Source organism: Pristiophorus japonicus, chromosome 21, assembly GCF_044704955.1.
Source record: "Pristiophorus japonicus isolate sPriJap1 chromosome 21, sPriJap1.hap1, whole genome shotgun sequence".
NCBI classification, from domain to species: domain Eukaryota; kingdom Metazoa; phylum Chordata; class Chondrichthyes; family Pristiophoridae; genus Pristiophorus; species Pristiophorus japonicus.
This window is the reverse complement of record NC_091997.1, coordinates 14,324,371-14,339,232: the sequence shown is the minus strand read 5'-3', so window position 1 is coordinate 14,339,232 and position 14,862 is coordinate 14,324,371. Positions and strand designations below refer to the sequence as shown.

The following is a 14,862-nucleotide window of genomic DNA, read 5'->3' as shown; positions in this document are numbered from 1 at the left end:
GAGAAGGGAGAATAAAAGGCCCAAAGACCCCAGGAGGTTTGGAAAAGAAAACATGATGGTGGTTCACTGCCTGGATAAGGAGATGTGAGCTTGGGGTATTATCCAGGTAGTACATGAGGACTGCGGTGAGGGAAGTTGCTTTGCTTGCCGACCAAAGCCAAATATTGGATTCGAATTTACGGTCAGTGGCCGAGAGGAGGTGGAAAAACTTTTACTGAGCCTGAAGGTTGGTGAAAGGTACTTGGATGTATCTTTGCTGCATTCCAAAGAGGTGGTAGTTTCATTCTTAAACCTGCCGGTTTATGTTGAGGACGATGTGTTGATAAAAAAGTTGGAGTCATGGTACGCTAAACTTTGCTTAGTAATAAAGAGGAGATACTATCCTGGAACCCAGGTAGCCGATGGAACCCGTTATGTAAAAGTGTGGTTCCTAGAGGGGGTGAAGTTATTACCCTACAGCATGAAATTCGAGACAATGGAGGGAGTGCAGTACTTCCGGGTTCTGCGTGATAACCAGGTGAAGGTTTGCTATTACTGTCTTGGACACGACCATTTAATAAGATGCTGTCCAGACCTGTACTGTTATAACTGTGGCAAGTCTGGACACATCGCTCGGAACTGCAAGGCAGAGAGCTGTGCGGTTTGTCGCAAAGACCCAAACCGCTGTGAGTGCGAGGCAGAAGGAAGCTCTTTGAGTGATGAGGAGATGGGAGAAGGAGCAGGAGATGTGAGTGCAGTGGCCAGAAGAGCGGAGCAGGTGGAGGACACAGCCGGCGAATGGAATGAGGAAAGAGTGCAAGAGGAGGTGGTGGAAAACACACCAAGTATGGTGGAAAAGGACAAAGTCAGCGGAGGACATCAGGGACAGAGTCAAGCCATAATATGGCTCACCTTCAGGTGTCCGTGGAGGAAGCAGAGGCAGGTGTGAGGTGCGGGGTAAGTGTAAGTACTCCAAAGAGAGACGGGGAGTTGTACATCTTGGGGAGCAGGAGGGGTTAAGACCAGCAAAGGGTGCAAGAAGCAGGAGCTTTGAAGAGGCAGCAGGACGAGAGCGGGGAGACAAAGACGGCAAAAGGGAGCAAGATGGGTGGAGATGCACCATTGTCCCAGAGAGAGAAGCAACGGGGAGCAAGGGTCAGCGGTGGAGGTGAAGCCAATGGGAGTGGCAATGTTGGAGAAACCAGGTTAGCAGGAGGACTCTCTCGGGGAGATTCTGTATCTGACGTGGAACAGGGATGGGAAATTACAGAAGAGCTCGAGAGTGAGGAGTCAGAGGGGGATGGAGACATGGAATTAGGGTGTGGGCGGGAGGGGGCATCATGTGGAAAGGGAAAGGTTAGTGAAGGGCAGAAGGAGGGAGATGGGGCAGTTCCGCAGCCTAAATTTAATGTAAGGAAGAGGCTGAAACCGCAGGGAAAGTTCAAACAGGAAGTGAAAAAGCCGGAGGCTGCAGGAGAAAGCAACAGCTGCCCAAAAGGTTGGGACGGAGCCTGAGAGGAGGGAAGGGCCAGGGATTAAATGATGATGGGGGGATTATCAGGCACACTTCTTTTATTAGGAGCAATGATTACATTGGTCTCGATTAATGTGAACGGACTGAGGGGGGAGAAGAAATTGCAGCAGTTGTTGCAGTGTTTTAAAGGCCTGTTGTGTCTGCAAGAAACCTTTTGGGATGAGGATATCCTAGAAAGAGTTTGGAAGATTTGGAAGGGAGAAGTGTTTGCAAGTTGCGTAAATAATAACCGTAGAGGGGTGGCTGTTTGAGAGTTTGTCCATAAAAGAGAACGTTGCATTGGTGGACAAGGACACCGAGGGAAGATTTTTACAGCTAAAGGTACAAATGGATGAATTGAATTGTGATCTCTTCAATATCTATGTGCCGAATGACCATTGCAAGCATCATGAGTTTTTTCGGTAGTTATTCACAGAAATGGCAGAGGCGGAAAACTCTTGTATAGTGGGGGATTTTAATGTATTTTTATCTCGGATGGATATTTCAGCCCAGATGACCTTTAAGGATGATAACTCCAGAGAGATGATTGTAAAAATTATGGCAAATTTAAATTTGAGAGACTTTTATGGAGGGATCAGAACCCCATAAAAAGGGAGTTCTCCAGCAGAGGTTGTATGAGTGATGTTTTGAAACAGAGCTGAATAGATTTTGTGTTAATGCGGGAAGGGTTAAGTTCTGAGGTGATGGAGATTTATTATAAAAAAATATTTTTTAATGACCACTCGGCTTTGGTTCTTAAAATTAGGAACAGCAGAGTTAAAATCGGTCCAGGGGTGTGGATTTTAAACAATCAGTACCTGAAAGAAATTGCTTTTAAAGAAGGGATTTTAAATATAATAAAGAATGCTTGGAAGGAAACTTTATTCTTGAAAGAAAAAAAAGAGTTTGGTGGAACAATTTCAAATATGAGTTAAAAGTTTTTTTCGGTACGTTATGAGAAAGAAAGATCAACAGCTAACCGGCATCAAGAAGAGAATATAAACAGAAGGTTTACAGATATCTGTAAAGCAGTTGACGGAGGGAATAAAGGAGCAGAGACTAAGTGGAAGATTTTAAAGGAAGAGTGGGAATTATTGCAAGCTGAAAAATGCAAGGGGGCCATTCTCCACGCAAAGGATAAAGATGCATTGGAGGGAGAAAGATGCATTTTCTAGAGCAAGAGAAGTTGCTACAAAGGTTAGCATTAATTGAAGAGTTGGAGGATGGGGAAAAGATCATTAATGAAAGTGGGGAGATTATGGAGGCGACTAGTAGCTTTTGTCAAGAGTTATATACAAAAGAAGACATTTCTAAATTGGCAATGGAGAAGGTTAGTGCTTTTATTGAAGAGGGTTTAAAGGAGGATGAGAGAAGTATGTGTGACAAAGAAATAAGATTAGCAGAAATAAAAGTAGCAATAAGTGGAATGTGGGGGGGGGGCGTCGGTGGCGGGAACCCCAGGGTCCGATGGACTAAGTGCAGAATTTTAGAAAGAATTTTTAGAGATTTTAAGTCCATTGGTCTTAGAGGTTTTTAAGGAGATTAAAACTGAGGGAAACCTGGCCCCATTTATGAGGAGAGGTATCATAAGCTTAGCTTATAAAAATAAAGAGGATAGAGGGGGTCTGAAGAATTGGAGGCCCATCACATTATTAAATGTGGATTATAAGATCTTGGCGAAGGTTATGGCAAATCATATGAAGGAGGTGATGCCGCAGATAGTTTTGCCCTCTCAGTCCTATGGAGTCAAAGGCCGGGATATCGCTGACTCTGGTCTCAATCAGAAATGCGATAGAACTCATGGAAGAGAGTGGGAGGGAAGGTTATGTGTTAAAGATGGATCAAGAGAAAGCCTTTGAGAGAGTCTCATGAGTTTTGGGGAAAATATCATTGAGTGGATAAGGATTTTTTTATTCAAACACATTTAACTGTGTTAAATGTAATGGTTTTTTTATCCAAGTATTTTCCAATAAAGAGATCAGTGAGACAAGGTTGTCCCCTGTCCCCATTGTTGCACACATTGGTAGCAGAACCATTACGTTACATGTGAAAAGAACAAGGCATAGTCAGGATTGCGGTTCCCAGTTCCGGGCAGGTGTCGGTGATACACCAATGTGCAGACGATACGACCTTAACGTTGCGAGATGGGGAGTCAGTGAGGAAAGCTATGGGAGTAGTGAAGGATTATTGTAGAGCTTCAGGAGCCAGAGTAAATTACAGTAAATCCCAATGCCTGGTTATGGGAAGGAGTAGGTGGGAATGGTTGGAGGAAAGCCCTTTTAAGGTGGTGAAGGTTTTAGAAGTTCTGGGGGTGCATATGGTGTCCTAGAAGGATAGGGATGAAGTGGATCAACTAAATTGGGAACCGAAGGTTCTGAAAATTTTGTGAAGATGGGAAAGAAAGTGGTTGAAAGTGCAAGGAAGAGCGACAGTGGTGGCAGCTCTCCTGCTATCTAAACTATGGTACTTATTGACGGTGGAGGATGGGCGGAAAAGTCTATCCGAGAGGCTTGTGTAAAGTTTTTACGGGTTGGGAAGCCAGCCTTGGTTGTTTACAATGCAATTGGACAGAGCAATCAGTGAGGACTCAATTTCCCAGATATTGATTTGAAGAAAAAATCCTTTAGAATTAAATGGATGAAGAGATTGCTTCAAAAATCAAATACAAGTTTTTGGAAGAGTTTCCAGCATTTTTTTAAATTAAGTGGGATAGGAGGACAGGAAATATTTTATATGGAATACAACAATATGTTTTTGAAATTGATTAAACCTCTCTGTAGGTTTTATAACGGGGTTGTAGACACTTGGGCCCAATTTTTTTTAAAGTGTGAAGTTTATGCCCAAAGGTGCTGAGGAATTTTTAGAACAGCCTTTATTTTTGAACAGATGGATCAACATTGAAGGAGAGGTATTATTTAATCAAGCTTTTTATAAAATCTGGTATTATATATGTGAAAGATGTATTATTTGAGGTAATTCCAGGTTGGTTGCCGGAAGCGGTAGTGAGGGACATGGTTTGGGAGGAGGATCAGGAGGTAGAGAAAAAAGCAATTAAGGTCATGTATGAGAAGATTGTGAGGGCAATGCCATAGGATTGGATGGAAGAAATAAATACACAAATCTCCAAAGGAGGTATAATGCATCCCGCTTCTCCTAACTTTCTGCTGGAGAAAGGGGAGGAGTTGGTCCAAGTTGACAAATGTAACACTCGAGATTTCTATAGGATATTTAGAGAATGGAGATTTAAGAGTTTTGGCAGAATATAAACCCACAGCTGGACTTCAACAGTATTTGGAAAGGAGTGTGGACCAATTTTAAATGTCCAGAGTGGATTGAACTGGATTTCAAATAGGCTCATAACCAGATTTTTACCATGATAATCTTATGTAAGATTGGGTGAGTAGAGGTGGCAACTTGCCCAGTGTGTGGGACGTGGGATGAGACTCTGTCCCTTTTGCTGGTGTTGTGTCTGCAGTTAAAGGATTTTAAGTACTATGTTCGGCAGTTGTGTGACGTTTTCTTGCTGGGTGAGGACTGAAGAGCAAGAATGGAAATCCCGTGGGACTCAATTTTGAGATGAGGATTGCAGGAGAGTCTGCCCAAGACTAGCGGAGCGGCAATTAATGTAATGTTCAGTTTGGCTAGACTTGTGATTATGCAAAAAAGGAATGCTCTGTTTTTTAAAGGGGAGGAGAATAAACCTAAGAGTATTTTAAATATAAACTAAAAGATCATTATAAGGCTCTGTGGATGTTTTATTCAGAAAAGAATTTAAAGATAGTATTTTATGATCAATTTGTAAAGTACAATAGATTATTATATGTTACAGGAGACAAATTAAACTTCAGGTTTTGATATGTATTGGAGGAACGGCTGTGCAGAAGAGCGGAATGGATTTGTATGATACAATGGAATGATCACTATGTTGTAAATGTTCTTAATATATATTTTTTAACATTTTTAAAACTGGCTTCTGAGTCAGAAGGTTGAGAGTTCAAATCCCACTTCAGGGACTTGAGCACATAAATCTAGGCTGACACTGTCGGAGGTGCCGTCTTTCAGCTGAGACGTTAAACCGAGGTCCTATCTGCTCTCTCAGGTGGACGTAAAAGATTCCATGGCACTATTTCGGAGAAGAGCGGGGGAGTCATCCCCGGTGTCCTGGCCAATATTTATCCCTCAATCAACATTAAAAAAAAAAGATTATCTGGTCATTATCACATTGCTGTTTGTGGGAGCTGAGTGCAAATTGGCTGCTGCATTTCCCACATTACAACAGTGACTACACTCCAAAAGTACTTCATTGGCTGTAAAGCACTTTGAAACATCCAGTGGTCGTGAAAGGCGCTATATAAATGCAAGTCTTTCTTTAGATCGAATTAAATTGTTACTTTTCTTCGTCAGTCAAATGTTCAGCCCCAAGAGTCGTCAAACCAAGAGTATGTAGTATTTCTGTTACTTAGTGACAGGCCAGTGTAGGTTGGAGCTCCATTCCTGCAGCAACTTTCACTTTTTGCCACAACTCCGGGCTCTTTGTCCTTCTCTTCCATGCCGAAGATTTCTGAACCATGGAGAACTGTTGGATCCATCCTGTGCAACATACTCATAACCGACACTGGAACTATACTGTTATTGAAAAAAAGACCAAAATGTCCTTAGCCCCTTTTCTGCATGGTCCCAAAGGACTGTATCCACCATTGCCACCAGCCACAAATAACAATCAATGGGCTACATTATGACCTTTGAGTACCGGCCAATGGAGCCTGCCAGCCAGCGGTGAAGAGGACCGTCATTTTGAGGCCTGGGCCTAATTTTAATCCATTTGGTGAGCAGTCCTGAAACAGGTTGCTGATTTTGGGCCACAGGAATGTCTGCTAGCCGAGATGCTGGCAGCAGGTGCTGCTGGGTCCTGGGAGGGGGTGAAGCAAGACATGCCGTATCTTTGAGACCTGGAGGAGCAATCCTGCTCCGGCCGCCCAATAGTAGGCCGGGAGAAAAACTGCCACAGCCACAGTGGGTCAAGATGGCATGTCATTCCCCACCATTTTTGAGGTACTGCCATTCCGTTTCTGCCGGATTGGTAATTAGTTGGAAGGTAGGAGACAGAGTGGGGACAAAGGGTATATATCCTGATTGGCAGGACGTGCCATGTGGTGTTCCCAGGGATCTGTTCCGAGACTGCAACTTTTCACCATATTTATTAATGACTGGATGAAGGAATAGAGAGTTGTATAATCCAAGTTTGCAGATGGGAACAAAGTGAATTCAAATGCAAGTTAAAATTCCTGTTAGTGTAACCCAAGCAGAGGCTGAGAGGCTACTCACACCTGCCAGCAGGGGGCACCTGTAAATTTGTTTTCCTTCTGATACTCGGCAACCCAGTGACACCCTTGTAGGTCATTTATGGCGCCAGTCTTGGCTCAACGGTAGCACTCTCACCTCCGAGTCAGAAGGTTGTGGGTTCAAGTCCCACTCCAGAGATTTGAGCACAAAATCTAGTCTGACACTCCAGTGCAGTACTGAAGGAGTGCTGCACAGTCTTTTGGATAAGACGTTAAACTGAGGCCTGTCTGCCCTCTCGGGTAGATGTATTTCGAAGAAGAGAAGGGGAGTTTTCCCCGATGTCCTGGCTAATATTTATCTCTCATCCAACATCACTAAAACAGATTATCTGGTCATTATCTCATTGCTGTTTGTGGGGTCTTGCTGTGCGCAAATTGGTTGCTACAGTTCCCTACATTACAACAGTGACTACACTCCAAAGGTACTTCATTGGTTGTAAAGCAATTTGGGACGTACGGTGATCGTGAAAGGCAAGACTTTCTTTTTTAAAAATGACGTTAGAAATTCCACTTCAATTTAAATTTATTGTGACACAGGTCAGTGTGTTAACTTTTTTTTACATAGTTAATGATTATCCATTAAATTGATTAAATTTGAGAACTCTGCTCAGAAGAATATTTTTAATAATTGTTACAAGATGCATTTCTTCAATTAATTTCACAATACATGTCTGATAATACTGCTTCATCCACATCATCTATCCCTAAAATGATACTTCTAGCACATAGTTAATTTCCACATAAAGGAATTTGCCTAATTCAAATTCACTATTAATTAAATTATGTAAGCTTTTTACAGATTTCTTCGAGTGGATTGGTTGATATGCTACTTTATTAATTGTGGTTTGAATTTATTCATTTTAATTCAGTCAATTGCAACTTTCTTGGAAAGAAGGTGAAATCATAGAAAGCAATTTGTTTTGAATTTTCTTTTGCAATTTTCTTCTCCTCAGTCAATCAACTACAGGCTTAAAGTAAGGTTTGTAACACAAGACATAACAAATTAGATATTTCACAGTAATGTGATTAAACTTAAATATAAAATTATCTTGTGTCTTTCAATAACATTTACTTGAAAGTTGCAGCTTGTTTCAAAAGCCCGAGCTTTGACTTGGTATTTTTACCATATTGGTACACAACCATTTTTCTATCCTTTTAAGTTAATACACCCATTCTTATAAAATAATGGATCATCTGATTTACCAGTGGCTGCTCCCTGCATATCAGGAAGGTCCTGGATTTAATCTCCAGTCTGTTTAGAAGAATAAGAGGTGATTTCATTTAAACATATAAGATTCTGAGGGGGATTGATAGGATAGATGCTGAGTGATTGTTTCCCTGGCTGGAGAGTCTAGAACTAGGGGGGCATTGTCTCAGCATAAGGGGTCGGCCATTTAAGACTTAGATGAGGAGGAATTTCCTCACTCAGTGGGTTGTGAATCTTTGCAATTCTCTACCCGAAAGGGCTGTGGCTGCTGAATCATTGAGTGTATTCAAAGATGGGACAGATATGATTTGTGGACTCTAGGGGAATCAAAGGATATGAGGATCGGGCAGAAAAGTGGAGTTGTGGTCGAAAGTCAACCATGATCTTATAATGTGGCGGAGCAGGCCATATGGCCTACTGCTGTACCTAATTATGTTCTTGTGTACTGGGTTAACTCATCTCAACCATGGCAACAGAGTACTACAATTGGCTTTAATGTGCTTGAACTCAGGAGGGGAAAATCAGCCATGATATTTCCGATCACTATCGAGTGAAACCTGTTACAGGTGGATGTTGGGTGAGGACAGGTCACCATCATCAAGGTTCACGTGAATAATGGTCAACTGAGAAACGAATAAAGGATAGCCAGTGCCTGTGGATCTATACCCAGCAAATAATTAACAGCTTCAGGTCAGAAGAAATGTAAGAAAATTGGGAACAAAAATAAATTAAATATATATTTGTGTCTGTAAATATACTTAATATGATCTTATAATCATAACATTTTTTATTGTATAAATGCGGAAGCACTTTCAAGATCTTTTTTTAATTTGCTATTCTCCACCTTCCAATTTTCTCTTTCTACTTCTGTAAGTGATTTATGGTCGGATAAGATCACAAGCAGGATTTATTCGACAGCAATTATCAACTGGAATCTTTGCCAATGGTTTGTCTTTTCTGAGTCCAGCATTGTTGAGACTAATTATAGTTCCCCGACTGCCATTCTGGTCAACACTGCACAGACAAGTAATCAAACTTGGGAGCCTCCTGGTCTATATGGTTTAGTTCTCCGCTGGTACTGTACTATTTTTATCCATACAGGAATGCTTGGGGGACTCAATATGCAACGTGTAAAAGATCTGTCCATTGGGAGAGCAATATATAACACTTTTTAGTTCCATTAATCATCTAGATCAATGTTGAACTGGAACATTAGTGTCCAACGCTCCCATGTCATGTTGTGGGTTTCTGGGTATCTTTTTAAGCAATGCAGTGTTCCATAAAAGAGAATGGGAAAGTTGCAATACCACAAAGACCTGGATACTTTAGGATTATAGGATTGCCAACTCTCCAGGACTGCCCTGGAGTCTCCAGGAATTGATTAAAACAAATGTAACCCCGATATTCAGGAAAGGAGAGAAAAATCAGGGAACTATAGACCAGTTAGCCTGACATCAGTAGTAGGCAAAATGATAGAATCTATTATTAGGGACATGGTAACAGAACACTTAAAAAGTTATAATATGATTGTGCAGAGTCAACACGGATTTATGAAAGGGAAATTATGTTTGACAAATCTGTTGAGTTTTTTGAGGTTGTAACTAGCAGCGTAGATAAGGGGGAACCAATGGATGGAGTGTATTGCGACACCAATTGCCACACAAGAGGTTATTACACAAAATGAGGGCTCATAGGATTGGGGTAATATATTAGCATGGATTGAGGATTGGTTAACGGACAGAAAACAGAGAGTAGGAATAAACGGGTCATTTTTGGGTTAACAGGCTGTAACTACTGGGGTGCCGCAAGGATTGGAGCTTGTGCCTCAGCTATTCACAATCTATACTGTATTACTGACAGATGAGGGGACCGAGTAATGTATCCAAGTTTGCTGATGAACTTACCTCGTGGGAAAGTAAGTTGTGAGCAGGACACAAAGAGGCTGCAAAGGGATTTAGACAGATTAAGTGCACTAGAATATGATAGATGAAATATCATGTGGAAAAATGTGAAGTTATCCACTTTTGTAGGAAATAGAAAAGCAGAATATTTTTAAATGGTGAGAGATTTGGAAATATTGGTAATCAGAGGGACTTGGATGTCCTTGTACACGAATCACAGAAAGTTAACATGCAGGTGCAGCATGCAATTAGGAAAACAAGTGATATGTTGGCCTTTATTACAAAAGGATTGGAGTACATGAGTAAAGAAGTCTTGCTGCAATTATATAGGGCCTTGGTGAGACCACACCTGGAGTATTATGTACAGTTTTGGTCACCTCATCCATGGAACTTTATACTTGCCTTAGAGGGGTGCAACAAAGGTTCACCAGACTGATTCTTGGGATTGGGGCAAGGGATTGTTCTACAAGGAGAGATTGAGTGGACTTGGCCTATATTCCCTAGAGTTTAGAAGAATTAGAGATAATCTCATTGAAAAGTACAATATTCTTAAGGGGTTTGACTGGGTAGATGTTGGATGTTTGCCCTGGCTGGGGAATCTAAAACCAGGGGTCGCAGTCTCAGAATAAGGGGTTGGCCATTTAGGAATGAGATGAGGAGAAATGTCTTCACTCAAAGGGTTGTGACCCTTTGGAATTCTCTACCCCAGAGTGCTGTGGGTGCTCAGTCGTTGAGTATATTCAAGACAAAGATAGATTTTTGGATACTAAGGGAACCAAGGGATATGGGGCTAGTGCGGGAAGGCAGGTGAGGTAGAAGATCAGCCATGATCTCATTGAATGGCGGAGCAAGGCCGAATGGCCTACTCCTGCTTCTATTTCTTATGTTCTTGTCTCAAGGACAAAAATCATATGGGCATTAAAAAAATGTATTTCAACACTTTTGTTTATTAGTTATAAAAACGTGGTTGGGGAAGAAAAGGCTGTCTGACTTTCATCCAATCGGGTAATGAAGAATGTTCGCTTTCCAATTGGTGTGGGAAGGAGGGGTGTTACAGGGATGAGCATGTCGGGTGACCAATGGGGGCAGTGTGGAGTCAGGGCTGTTGGAGGGAGCATGTCATTTGATGAAACCTCCAGGAACACACCCAGCCAGAGTTGGCAAACTTGCAATGGGATAACATCTTGCACCAGAAAACATATAATTACAAACACAGATAGATAGGATTTAGCTTTAAGTTTTGCAATTTGAAGAACACTGAACCATTACTATAAAAGTAAAACACTGCGGATGCTGGAACCTGAAATAAAAACAGAAAATGCCGGACCTCAAAAGTAGTAATCTCAGGATTGCTACCAGTGCCACGTGCTAGTCAGAGTAGGAATCGCAGGCTAGCTCAGATGAATACGTGGCTTGAGGGGTGGTGCAGAAGGGAGGGATTCAAATTCCTGGAACATTGGAACCGGTTCTGGGGGAGGTGGGACCAGTACAAACCGGACGGTCTGCACCTGGGCAGGACTGGAACCAATGTCCTAGGGGGAGTGTTTGCTAGTGCTGTTGGGGAGGAGTTAAACTAACATGGCAGGGGGATGGGAACCTAAGCAGGGAGACAGAAGGAAATAAAATGGAGGCAGAAGCAAAAGATAGAAAGCAGAATAGTAAAAGTGGAGGGCAGATAAACCCAAGGCAAAAAACAAAAAGGGCCACATTACATCAAAATTCTAAAGGGACAAAGTGTGTTAAAAAGACAAGCCTGAAGGCTCTGTGCCTCAATGCGAGGAGTATTTGGAATAAGGTGGACGAATTAACTGCGCAGACAGCAGTTAATGGATATGATGTAATAGGCATCATGGAGACATGGCTCCAGGGTGACCAAGGCTGGGAACTCAACATCCAGCGGTATTCAACATTTAGGAAGGATAGGCAGAGTAAAAGGAGGCGGGGTGGCGTTGCTGGTTAAAGAGGAAATTAATGCAATAGTAAGGAGGGATATTAGCCTGGATGATGTGGAGTCGGTATGGGTGGAGCTGCGGAATTCCAAAGGGTAGAAAACACTAGTGGGAGTTGTGTACAGACCACCAAACAGTAGTAGTGAGGTTGGGGACAGCATCAAACAAGAAATAAGGGATGTGTGCAATAAAGGTACAGCAGTTATCATGGGCGACTTTAATCTACATATTGATTGGGCAAACCAAACTGGTAGCAATGCGGAAGAGGATTTCCTGGAGTGTATTAGGGATGGTTTTCTAGACCAATATGTCGAGTTACCAACTGGAGAGCAGGCCATCCTAGACTGGGTGATATACAGGTTAGATAGACCAGTTAGCCTGACATCAGTAGTGGGGAAAATGTTGGAATCAATCATTAAGGATGAAATAGCAGCGCATTTGGAAAGCAGTGACAGGATCGGACCAAGTCAGCATGGATTTATGAAAGGGAAATCATGCTTGACGAATCTGCTGGAATTTTATTTGAGGGTGTAACTAGTAGAGTGGACAAGGGAGAACCAGTGGATGTGGTGTATTTGGACTTTCAAAAGGCTTTTGACAAGGTCCCACACGAGATTGGTATGCAAAATTAAAGCACACGGTATTGAGGGTAAAGTATTGATGTGGGTAGAGAACTGGTTGGCAGACAGGAAGCAGAGAGTCGGGATAAACGGGTCCTTTTCAGAATGGCAGGCAGTGACTAGTGGAGTACCGCAGGGCTCAGTACTGGGACCCCAGCTCTTTACAATATATATTAACGATTTAGATGAAGGAATTGAGTATAATATCTCCAAGTTTGCGGATGACACCAAACTGGGTGGCAGTGCGAGCTGTGAGGAGGACGCCGAGAGGCTGCAGGGTGACTTGGATAGGTTAGGTGAGTGGGTAAATGCATGGCAGAGGCAGTATAATGTGAATAAATGTGAGGTTATCCATTTTGGGGGCAAAAACACAAAGGCAGATTATCATGAATGGCAGCAAATTAGGAAAAGGGGAGGTACAACGAGACCTGGGTGTCATGGTTCATCAGTCACTGAAAGTGGGCATGCAGGTACAGCAGGCGGTAAAGAAGGCAAATGGTATGTTGGCCTTCATAGCTAGGGGATTTGAGTATAGGAGCAGGGAGGTCTTATTGCAGTTGTACAGGGCCTTAGTGAGGCCTCAACTGGAATATATTGTGTTCAGTTTTGGTCTCCTAATCTGAGGAAGAACATTCTTGCTCTTGAGGGAGTGCAGCGAAGATTCACCAGACTGATTCCAGGGATGGCTGGGCTGTCATATGAGGAGACACTGGATCAACTGGGCCTTTATTCACTGGAGTTTAGAAGGATGAGAGGGGATCTCATAGAAACATATAAGATTCTGACGGGACTGGGCAGGTTAGATGTGCGAAGAATGTTCCCGATGATGGGGAAGTCCAGAACTAGGGGGCACAATCTTAGGATAAGAGGTAGGCCATTTAGAACTGAGATGAGGAGAAACTTCTTCAGAGAGTTGTTAACCTATGGAATTCCCTGCCGCAGAGAGTTGTTGATGCCAGTTCATTGGAAATATTCAAGAGGGAGTTAGATATGGCCCTTATAGCTAAGAGGATCAAGGGGTATGGAGAGAAAGGGTCAGGCAGCATCTGTGGAGAGAGAAACAAAGTTAACGTTTCGGGTCGACGACCCTTCGTCAGAACCATTACTATTTGATCTACTTCACCTATTCCTTTCAACTTTTGTCCTTCAACTGGACATCTCAAATTTTAAAAAAAATTATCCCATTGATATTTGATCATACTTGTACTTATATTGAAATATGAAGTGCTTTACACATGTTTAAATAAAATGACTTGTGTAGGCAAAGGTGGCAGCCATTTTGCAGCAGCAATGTCCCACAAGCAGCCATGAATGAATCATCAATTTGTTGGGTGAGGGAGAATGACCTCAGACGCTCGAACTTCCTTATCTTTTCCATTACTGCCGTGGCATCTTTAACATCCACCCCAACCAATGGACACAGGACACGACTGAACATTTATCTGAAGACAAGCACTTCCAAAGTTGCAGCAAATTCCCTCAGTGCTAAAAAAAAAGTTTTACCGTATTAATAAAATAAATGATACAGCAAACAGGTTACAGTGCCAACTATTTCCATGTTACCTATGAAAGCCACTTCGGTGATTCATCCGCCCGGGTGGCTGTGCCTGGATGGCGGGGAATGGAGCTGGTGGGTTGAGGGGAGAATGAGAGAAGGAAGGAGTCAGCCTGAGGAGAGAGGGAAAGATGTCGATGAGGACAAATTGGGCCAACAGTAAAAAAAGGGAGAAGGGACTCACCATTTAAAAGTTAAATTTAACCATTCGGTCAGTGCGGTAATCCACAAAACCGATATCCCGATCTTTTTGTTGAGAAAGTACGAGAGGGGGAAATAAATAAAGAAGGAGGCTTTGGGGTCGCCGATCCAACTCATAAACAGCAAGCTATTCTCCCAGGCGCCGAGCGTCTGCTGCAACACCTCAGCGAGCCGGAGCCCGTGCATGTAAAGCGGCTCCATCACAGACCGAGGATATGTGCACTGCGCTGCTCCCAGCGCTACACTGCCATTCCCGGCTTCTGGGTGTCTCTCCCGACAGCAAACCAACGCGGACAAACCTCTTCCTCTACACGGGCGATTACAGTCAAAGCAAAATCTTCAACCACATGAAGTTTCAACCCATTGACGCTGAGGTCGCTGTGCACAGTTGTAGTAGGACTTCTCTGCTTTTACTCATTTAGTCCTGGGCGGAAAAAAAACCTTTTCTTTAATGTACATGTTTGTTTCCCTTGAACGCTGCTGGGAGTGCTGGCAAAGGGATATAGACAGGCTGAGTGAGTGGGCAAAAATTTGGCAGATGGAGTGTAACGTGGGAAAATGTGAGGTTATCCACTTTGGCAGAAATAATAGAAAA

At 42.7% G+C, this 14,862-nt stretch overlaps 1 protein-coding gene across 4 annotated transcripts in view; it reads right to left on the bottom strand.

The window, feature by feature from the left end:
• g6pc3 (glucose-6-phosphatase catalytic subunit 3) overlaps positions 1-14,585 on the bottom strand; it is a 38,728-nt gene extending 24,143 nt beyond the window's left edge. Inside the window, exons 1-2 of one of the 4 annotated variants that reach the window (XM_070864019.1) lie at positions 14,251-14,585; positions 14,075-14,179 (exon numbers count right to left, since the gene is read on the bottom strand). In XM_070864019.1, coding sequence (XP_070720120.1) covers positions 14,075-14,179; positions 14,251-14,468 — 323 coding nt within the window. In that variant the 5' untranslated portion in view covers positions 14,469-14,585. The remainder of the gene's footprint in view (positions 1-14,074; positions 14,180-14,250) is intronic. The other 3 variants (XM_070864020.1, XM_070864022.1, XM_070864021.1) reach the window with 3 other exon arrangements.
• Between the last annotated feature and the right edge of the window lie 277 nt (positions 14,586-14,862).